Raw genomic sequence first — 10,000 nt, 5'->3', positions numbered from 1 at the left:
ATTGGCACACATGCATGACTTGAGTAGAGCAATTTGAATGGTCATGACCTGGTTGGGCACATAGAAGGAAGCAGGGTGTGAAGTGACAGTGTTTGGCTGGGTGGCTAAAACACAATTTCTGACACTGAAAGGAAAAGGGTTGATGTGGTTGGACAAAACAAGACACTCCCATATAAACTTCATGGGGGAGGTTATGTCTATGGAAGCTAATCTTGGCAATATTGGTGTAGAACTTACGTTGGCCTCTGGGAGGAATAGTGTAGCACTGAACTGCCACTGCATCATAATTGACAAGGTATGCATGCAAGTCACTTTCACAGTGAGACAGGACAATCAGAGAGACAGAAACAGTTCTCGTAAAGGTACTATAAAAGGAGTGAGGTTGGGAAGGAACAGGTTTGCTGGTGAGGTTAGTCAGGGTAGATAGTGCTCAAGATTAGGACTCAGATGTAACTGTGACAAGGTGTGAACAATCAGAACTGCGAAGGTATTGTCAGGGTATTGTTAGAGTACAGAGGGCATTGTCAAAGTATGGGGCTGTAGGGGGAATCACAAAGAATTGATTCGACTTGGCTAGGCCAGAAAGGGTACTCAGAAGGTTTGCAGAGGTGGAAGCAGTAGAAGGATGAGGGCGAAAGGAAGATGGGGTGGTATGGAGAGGTAGTACTGTTGAGATGTCAATAAGGATGAAGAGTAATACTGAGGGAATGGGGATAGACAATGAAGAAGATAGGAGATAGGCAATTGAGTGGAGGATGTTGGGAGAGAGGAAGGGGTGTATTCTGGATGGTTAATGGTTAAAAGCAAAATAAATGTGCTAGACATCTAAGGTCATGTAGCACTATAGTTAATGTTAGTGAAGGGTGGTTGGGTTAGTGATTAGTTGTTAAAGCTGGGTTAAGGAATTGGTGAGTGAATGGGTTAGGGTCGGATGAGGTAATGTAAAAGGGTTAGATCAAGTGAAGGATATATATGCGTTTGAGGAAGGAAAACAGGTTGTCAAAGCAGAAAGTGTGAGATTCTGTAAGGATGTCTGATAAGTTGGGATGTCTATGTAGGGAGGACGTGGGCATGACAATAGAATATGTGGGACTGAAAGAGGAACATTCGGAAACCGCGAATGTTCCAATGAAGGATAGTTATACTTCCGTTGATTTACTGGCAAAGATTGCTGTGCGTGTTGGAGAATTTGAAGGGGTAAGTGCTAGAAGGTGGGATAAAGAATGAGGTTGGGGAGGTGGTGTTGTATCAGGAGGGGTGTCAGGAGGTAGAGGGTCTGGGGAAGAGGGTACTTGTGACATGAGGGTTTCACGTGTGTATCCAGGAGGGAGTGGAAGGGATAGAGGGGATGGTGGGAGGGTAAATATAGGTGGGGCTGGAGTCGGGGGGATTGGGTTTTGTTGGGATGGGGTAGGAGGATTGGGTGTAGGGAGAATATGAGTAGGAGGAGGATGAATATCGGCAGTCACTTTGAGTGTGGAGGGAGCGGGAGTTGTAGAATTTGAAGGTGGATGAGTATTAGTTTGGGACTCGTTTATGTAGTTCTGGATATCTTCAAGAGTTTCTATAGTGGAGTTGGTTGGGGTGTTTTGTGAGATAAAGGTTTTCTTGTGAGGGGGGGGAAGAGAAGTTTGGTGTCTGAAGAATAGGGGCAAAGGAAGGTGGAGGTGATTGTGGGGTAGGGGAAGAGGGGGTGGAACGTTTATTCTGTCTGCTGCGGGTAGTGCGGGGAGGGAGAGGGGAAGGTGTTGGGGCTGTAGTAGAGATTGGAGTGTCTGGATTTAGGATGGCAAAAGAATTTGACTGGGGAAGGTAGGAGGTAGAAGAGGGGAAGTTAGATGGAGTGGGGTTAGGTTTTGGAGAAGGTGTAGGAACTAGGGGGGTAGGGGGAGTGGCAGAGTGAGCGACATTACTAGAGTAGGGGGTAAGAGAAAAACCTCTTTGACGAGCCTCCTGTCTGGCTTCACGTAGAGTGAGTCCAAGTCTGAATCTGAGAGTTGCTACCTCAGACTCAAATTTGTAGGTGGGGCAGCCTCTATAAAATACATTATGGGGGCCGCCACACTTTGCCCATGTGCGTGATTGTGCAGAGCAGTTTGATCGAGTATGGCCAGGTTGGGCACATAGCGGGCTTCTGGCTGTGGAATGACAGTGTTTTGGCTGGGTGTCCTAAACACCAACAATTTTGGCACTGACGAGGAGGAGGTTGATATGGTCGGACAGGTAGGGATTCCCCACCTATGTAAACATTAAAGGGAATTTTGGCAATGTTAATGGATTTCTTACGATTTCCTCTGGGAGGAATGGAGTACCATTGAACATATGTTACATCATAGTCTGTGAGACAGGCAAGTAAGTCCTCTCCACAATCTGACCATTCTTTGTCATAGATTGGGCAATCTGTTGGGGAGATAGAGACAGTTCCAGTGCAAGTATTGAGGGTTGGATGAGGTTCTGTAGGGATGGGATTACCACATAGATCAGTTAGTTTTGTTAATGCTATAGCTTGGTTTTCAGTTGTTACTGTGACGAGACGGGAGTGGTCGGGTCGGCTACGGAAAGAGACTTTGCCTACTTGTTTTTGGAGGCATTGTTGGAAGAGGAGGGTGTTTTTAGAGTAGGGAGCTGTGGGAGGGATCACGAAAAATCGGTCCCATTTGGCTGGGCTAAATAGAGTATTTAGGATTCTTGTAGAGGTGGGGGTAGTAGAAGTGCGGGGACGTGTGGAGGAGGGAGTAGTGTTAAGGGGGGTAGTGTTATGGGGAGGTGGGCAATAAGGTTGTAAGGTAGTAATAAGGTTGTAAGGTAGTAATAAGGGAAGATGGGGTAGTTGATGAAGAAGGTTGTGGGAGTAAAGGTGTTGAAGTTGAGCATGTTGGGAGAGTAGAAATGTCTCCTGGGGGTTGGTTGTTGATTAGGGTTGATACTGTACTAGTATACATTGATGAGGGGGTAGTTGTTGCAGTGTTCGGAGCCGTGGTCAAAGGAGAGCCGGGATTGGGGCTATTTGATAAAGGGGCAAGCCTCATTGCCCCTAAGAGTGGGGTTACGTCTTCATTATTGGCCATGATAAGCCTGGAGTATGTTGGGGAAAAAAATAGTCCACCCCTCAGGGTCCCCTTGAGGGGTAAGGGCCAAGTATGGCAGGGGAATACCGTGCCCATGGTTCCCTCAGGCCGTTCAGGACTGACATAAAGTCAGCCTTTCATTCTTTCAGCACGGTTCTCACACCTTAGGAGGTGGATAGTAGAAGGGATTGGTGAAGAAACTGAAACGAAAAGTATGAGTGGGAAAAAGACCATGCAAAATTAGTTGAGTCGATGGCTGAGTCCCAAGGTTGAGGAGTTCCCCATCACTGGGCTCAGTCTTCGTCTCCTAAGCCCCCCCACGACAACAACGGGCAAAGGATTAGGGGGGGGGGGGGGGGATTCTGAAGGTTGAGTGATAACCTGGGTGGATGATTCAAAATGAATTGCATTGACAGCAAATATTGAGGAGGGGGTATTAGTATGAGTGGTCGGAGCCATGGTCAAAGGAGAGGCAGGGGTCAGGAAACCAATGAAATCAAATTTAGATAGGCTAGTTAACCCAATGGCGATGGGTCACGGCTATCGCCGTCATAACAATACGCACGATGTGAGGCGTGCGGCTGTCCGCAGCGGCGCCGCGCCAAAACGCCCCGAGGCAATGATTCGGCTTGATGGACCGATATCACGCGCTCAGAGTCGGCGCGCTGCCGCCGTTCGCCAGAGCGTAGAGTTTTTTTTAATTTGCTATTCCCGGCGCCATTGGGTTAATGAAGAGATAAGCCTTAATGCCCCTAATAAGTGTAAAAAATTATTACTGGCCATAGTGAGCCTATAATAGATGGGGAGAAGAAACGGTGTACCCCCAAGATCCCCATGAGGAGTATGGACTAGACAATTAACCAAGGGAATACTGTGCTCATACCTCCCCAGAGACTGTTCATGACTGAATCAAAGCCATCCTTTCTGTATGGCTCTTACACTTAGGAGGTGGACAGAAGAGGGCATGAAGAAGAGAAGGAAAAGGAAAGGGGGGAAGAAAAGACCATGCAAAATTAATTGAGGCAAGGGCTGAGGTTCAAAGTAGGGGTGATCCCCTACATTGGATCCTAATCCCTATATCTTAAGCCCCCTCCATGATAACAGTGAACAAGGGACTAGGGAGGTGTAAACAGTTAAGTGAATGGAAATCTTCAGCTACAAGCTATTAGGTGCCTAATGTTGAGCTTGAATTAATGAATGAGCTAGGTATAAACTGGGAAAACTATCAATATGCAGTAACATTCCTAACTAATGGCCACTAGCCAGAGGGGGGGGGGGGGTGACCTAAAAAATAATAATAATAATAATAATAATAAATAAAAGTAAACAAAATGCTTTTTTAACATTCCACTGAACTGTCCATGGGTTGTATTTTTTCACTGAAGTATTTTAAAGATTATTTGATCAACTCCATGGGATGGCAAAATCATGGGCCAATTTTAGAAGTTCCATCTGCCAGTGTGAACTATATTTGGATCAATTATACTATCTTTCAAAATTCAAAAATTGTGAGACATGGTGGCACTCCAGATCACCTGTGAAAGAATATGCTATGAAGGCACGCAAAAATTACCTCTGGACAGTCCAGCAGCTTATGTAAGCAAAGCATTGAAAACATGCAGCTGAAATATGGACACTTTTGAAAGTTAGTTATTTCTATTCTATTCACTAAATCTAATGATTATATATATAAAAGCTAATTTAGTGTACTTTTTTCTTATTCGGCTATAAAAGTAAAGATTCCTGTATGAAACAATTAATAATTGCATTAAAACAAAAACAGGTAATCAAAAATGGAAATTCCAGGGGGGGTGGGGGGGGGGGGATCTGATTTTGAAGAAATGGATAATTGTGAATGGAAATATCAGTACAAAATTAATATATACATGTAATCCAAAATATGGGTTCAAATTTGAGAATTAGAGAATCATGTGCAAAATAAATATAAAGCAAGAATTTCCAAAGCCAGTGAATTTTTCCCACAATTGGGGGGTGCTGGTCATTGGGTGGTTTTAATTTTTGTAAGTTATGTATGTAAACACTCGCACATAAAATTAACCATTTTAATCATCCTCATTTTGGGCACAGTAAACCAATCCAAGTTGGTGTTCAATCTTTTGAGTGCCTTATTTTTGCAAACAAGTGAACTAAAGAATTGGACACCTGAATGGAGTCAGTATCTTACTTATTTATGGTGCTTAGAGTGGCGTCCAGGGGTTGCATTTTTTACCAGAAATGCGTGAAAGAAGTGCAGTAGCTGTATGAACTCTTTACAAAGCGAATGCATTTCAAAATTCAATTGTTTTTTTTTTTAGAGCAGGTATCATTGTGTCCCATAATCAACATAAAAATAAGTGATATTTCACTTACTTTTCTATTGTTCAAAATTCCACCCGAGGTGGCCTTCATATTTATGTGCTCTCTTCTATGAAAATGACCAATTTCAAATCAAAATAAATTTACCGATGGTGGACTGAATCTAAACCGAAACATTATCATCTTAATTTATACTTTTATTTTTCAACATGAGGGCTTTGTGCTTGATACACATATAGACCCCAAGCTGTGGTATATTGCCAGGGATATTCGATTGAAAGCATATTTCATGTATAAATGTACACAGAACTTCAGTTTTCTTGATATTGGTAAAAAAGTGTTCTTTGGATACAAACTCATATCTATGCAAATTGTAATTATCATATGCATTACGCAATATTGCTTCTGTAGTAGACATTTCATTCCATTTCAATAAATAAGGTGTGTTACACTCTATATACAAGATGGAATGTGATTTTATAGAGGGATAAACATAAAACTTATTTTTACAAATTACAATTATGTATGTAGTCATAAACAAGGCTGGTAATCCCATGGCTTCAGTACTTCCCTCTTGTATGTCATACCTCATGACAGTCACACTGGCAGATTACCAAAAGACAAACAGAGTAGCTGACACATGGACACTCATTATGTAAACTAAAGTGATAGTTATTTTCAGGTTCACATCAGATGCAAGAGCCTAATTTTTTGGTTCATGACATCTTCTAGGCATATCATTTATGTGATATATATCACCGCTTTTCTACAAAACAACAACGCACATTATAGTATTACACATCCTGTTCTCCCTCAGGGTATGAGTCATGTAGGCAAGAGGCTACAGAATACAGAACGGTATAAAATGTAATGCTTGCATCATCATAATATAACATAAATGACCCAACACCCATAGCAGAGCGAAGTCAACCATGATCTGTCTCGGAGCTATGATCAAGTCAGCAATGACACGAACCCTACATCATCTGGAGGTTAAGGTTTAATTGTGTTTACCCTGAGATGGCTCAACAAGTGTTTAGTCAACAAGAAGTCAAATATTAGTCCTACTTATCTCACTTGCTTAAAATTGGGTGGGTGGGTGCTTCATGCTCGGGATGATGTGAAGCGATGGTGTGGTAGCCTAGTTAGCGTTAAGTGCCTGCTTGCATGCCTTCCCGCTTTCAGCTGCCACCGCTGGCTAGCCTGGTGCGAAAAAGGGAGCAGCTATGCATAAGACTCCCCTGCCAGCTCATAGCCTCTCCATCATCAAGACTTCTACAGTGCCTCCTTATGGCCACCCATGGAAACTAGGTACCTTGCGGTCCTAGGCTGAACTGTGGAGGCTCTTGGAGCAGCAGGAGGCCCTAAAGGTACGGAGCTATGGCCCACCGGCGTGTGGATACGCCCTGGCTTCGTACTAACTCCTGTCCCCTGTGCCCCCTGGGGTTAATGGGCGGCTGTGGGGAGGCAGGCCTTGCCATTCGGCCCCCCCGAGATAACCACTGGCAACGTCTAATATAGAAGTTGACGCTGGGGGGAGGGCTAAAGTCCCTCCTACCCAGCAAGTACGGCGGGCTGTGGGTCCCTCTGGGTTGGCGACCGCTGGGACTCTGGTGGGGAGGGGGGGTTACCCCCAGTCCCAGCTGGGTCCCAGCGGCTGCCAGCCTGGCGTGATGCTTGTGGGGGAAAGCCCTAGGGAGCCCTGCAGGTGGATTATGGGGCCTGCAGCCAGCCAACCTTCTCTATATGGGGCGGCGTCGGTAGGGGTGGCAGAGGTGGCGCCCACCCGGAGTGACTGCCCGAGGTTAGACCTCAGGCGGACTGTCAGGGTGGGGGCTTGGAACATCCGTTCCCTGCAACAGGACGATCGGTTACCACTACTATCGAGGGAATTGAAACAGCTGAGAGTTGAGGTGGCTGCTCTCTCGGAGGTGAGAAGACCTGGCAGTGGCACGATTAGTGAGGGTGGCTACACCTACTACTGGTCGGGCCGCAGCCATGGCCACCATCTCCAGGGAGTAGCCATAACCATCTCCAGCAGACTTCAACCCTTGGTAGTTGAGGTCACTCCAGTCGATGAGCGTATCATGGTATTGAGACTGAAGCTTTCATTTGGCTTCATGTCTCTTGTTGCTGTATACGCTCCTACGGATGTATATAAACTTGAGGTGAAAGAGATGTTTTACGCCAAACTTGCATCTGTGGCAGACAGATGTCCTCGGCGAGATATTCGTATTGTGCTGGGCGACTTCAATGTGGTATCCGGCTGTGATCGAGCTGGCTACGAGATGTCTGTCGGTCCTCATGGCTCAGGAGCTGATGCTGGCAGTGAGAATAGCCTCCTTTTCCGTGACTTTGCTAGGTCCCAGAAATTGAGGATTTCTGGCTCCTGGTATCAGCGTTCTGTCCCGCATCGCTGGACTTGGTACAGCGATACCGGAAGAGTGGCCAAGGAGATCGACCACATCCTCGTTAGCACTCGATGGAGGATCCTCCAGAACTGCAGGGTATATCGAAGCGCTGAGTTCTGTGGAACTGACCATAGAATAGTGGTGGCTACTCTCCGGGTCCACTTTAGAACCCCCCGTCGCCCAAATGAACACCCTAGGGTGTTTAATTTGGACAGATTGGGGGAAGACGAGTGTACCCAGGGGTTTGCCGAGGCTATCTCTGGTCGTCTCACAGCACTCGAGGGCCAGACAGACCCTGTTCTTATGTGGGATACCTTCAAGTGTGAAACGCTTGATGCAGCTCAGGAATCCATTGGTGAACGCCCAAGAACAAGACAGAATTCCATCTCGCAGGAGACGCTGGAAGCCACAGATGCTTGTCGTGCGGCTCGACTGTCAGGGGATCGCACTTTGCACCGCTCTCTGGTGCGCAGGACTAGGTCACTGTTGAGAAGGGATAAGGAACAGTTTATCAGTAGTCTTGCAGAGGAGGTCGAAAGCCATTTCCTTGTAAATGACCTTCATCCTGTCTACCAAGCTCTGAGAAAGCTGAACTCCAAGTCCCCCTCACAGACGGCTGCAGTCCGCTCAGCAAGTGGCCAGATAATCTCAGATCCTGATGGGGTGCGTGTGCGTTGGGCTGAGTATTTTGAGCAGTTGTATAAGGTTGATCCACCAACAGTTAACATGGATGCGGGTAATGTTGAGACTCCTCTGCCAGATCCACCCATCAGCGAGGATCCACCCTCCCTGACCGAAATCAGGGGGGCGATCTCCAAGCTGAAGAGTGGTAAAGCAGCAGGTGTCTGTGGCATCCCAGCCGAATTGTTAAAGGCTGGTGGAGAACCTATGGCAAGGGGCTTGCATGCAGTCCTGTCTGCCATCTGGCAGACTGGTACCTTTCCCCCTGACCTGCTGAGGGGTGTGGTCATCCCTCTCTGGAAGGGGAAAGGGGATCGGCGGGACTGCAGCAATCACCGATGCATTACACTACTCAGTGTACCAGGCAAGGTACTCGCACACATCCTACTGAGACGTATCAGGGACCACCTGTTGAGGCACCAAAGACCGGAGCAATCTGGTTTCACTCCTGGTAAGTCCACAATAGACCGCATCCTGGCGCTTCGAATCATTATAGAGCGCCGTCGTGAGTTCGGACGTGGGCTGCTCGCAGCCTACATCGATCTCAAGAAGGCGTTTGACACGGTGCATCGCGAATCTCTCTGGGAGATCCTGAGACTAAGAGGAATTCCAATAAGGATTATTGGACTAATAGCAAACCTGTATACAGGCACTGAGAGTGCTGTAAAGTGTGGTGGGGGCCTGTCGAGCTTCTTCCCTGTTAGTTCAGGGGTGAGGCAAGGCTGTGTTCTTGCACCAACACTTTTCAACACTTGCATGGATTGGATACTGGGTAGAGCTACTGTCCAAAGTCACTGTGGAGCAACTCTGGGCAATATCAAGGTTACTTATGGAGCTATCCATGTGCAAAAAAATCAGTAAAGACTACAGTAGATAGTACATAAACCTGCAGGCAATAAGTTAAGGAATAAAGGTTCAAGAAATTAAAAGGCCTTCTGGTCCAAATGTAAAAACCAAAGGAACCTTGACATCATATGAGCTTGAGAAATATTTAATAATTAAAAAGGAGTAAATTGATCTGCATAGTATTTAGTGATTTCTTTCTGTAGTCTATGTATGAATATTATGAGCAAAGAAAACTATTTTGAATTGCTTTATAATTTTACTTCTCTACATCCTTCTAATTCATGATGAGGTTAATTTGCAATGAATCTTGAATTGATAAAAAAAAATCCTATTGATACAAAAGAATGCATCAGTAAAGAACTATTCACAAATAAAGGCAGAACTCACCCAGTTCGACACAAGAGAAATCGTGCCAAGGAATAATGAGGAGTTATTCTTGACAAGACACTGGCCATGACCATCGTCACAACAAGCTGGACTCCAAAAACTGCCTGTAAAAATCAAATTTAAAACAGTTAACTAAAGAGCTTCCTCAAAGATTTTAAAGACTTTCTTGTCAAGGAACCACTAAAGAAAAGAAAAGAAAAAAGTAGAAACAAAGGATTAATCAAAATAATTTTTATTACTATTATGAACTGACAATGAAACAAGGCCAGCAAGAAAGCAAAAAAGGAGGCT

At 45.4% G+C, this 10,000-nt stretch overlaps 1 protein-coding gene across 1 annotated transcript in view; it reads right to left on the bottom strand.

Moving 5' to 3' along the window:
* LOC125040096 (transmembrane protein 161B-like) overlaps positions 1 to 10,000 on the bottom strand; it is a 46,650-nt gene that overhangs the window by 26,892 nt on the left and 9,758 nt on the right. The window contains exon 3 of the mRNA XM_047634594.1: positions 9,710 to 9,813. Coding sequence (XP_047490550.1) covers positions 9,710 to 9,813 — 104 coding nt within the window. The remainder of the gene's footprint in view (positions 1 to 9,709; positions 9,814 to 10,000) is intronic.

Source organism: Penaeus chinensis, chromosome 28 (assembly GCF_019202785.1).
Source record: "Penaeus chinensis breed Huanghai No. 1 chromosome 28, ASM1920278v2, whole genome shotgun sequence".
Classification (NCBI taxonomy): domain Eukaryota; kingdom Metazoa; phylum Arthropoda; class Malacostraca; order Decapoda; family Penaeidae; genus Penaeus; species Penaeus chinensis.
Note: the sequence above shows the minus strand (reverse complement) of the source record. Positions and strands in the feature narration are given on the sequence as shown.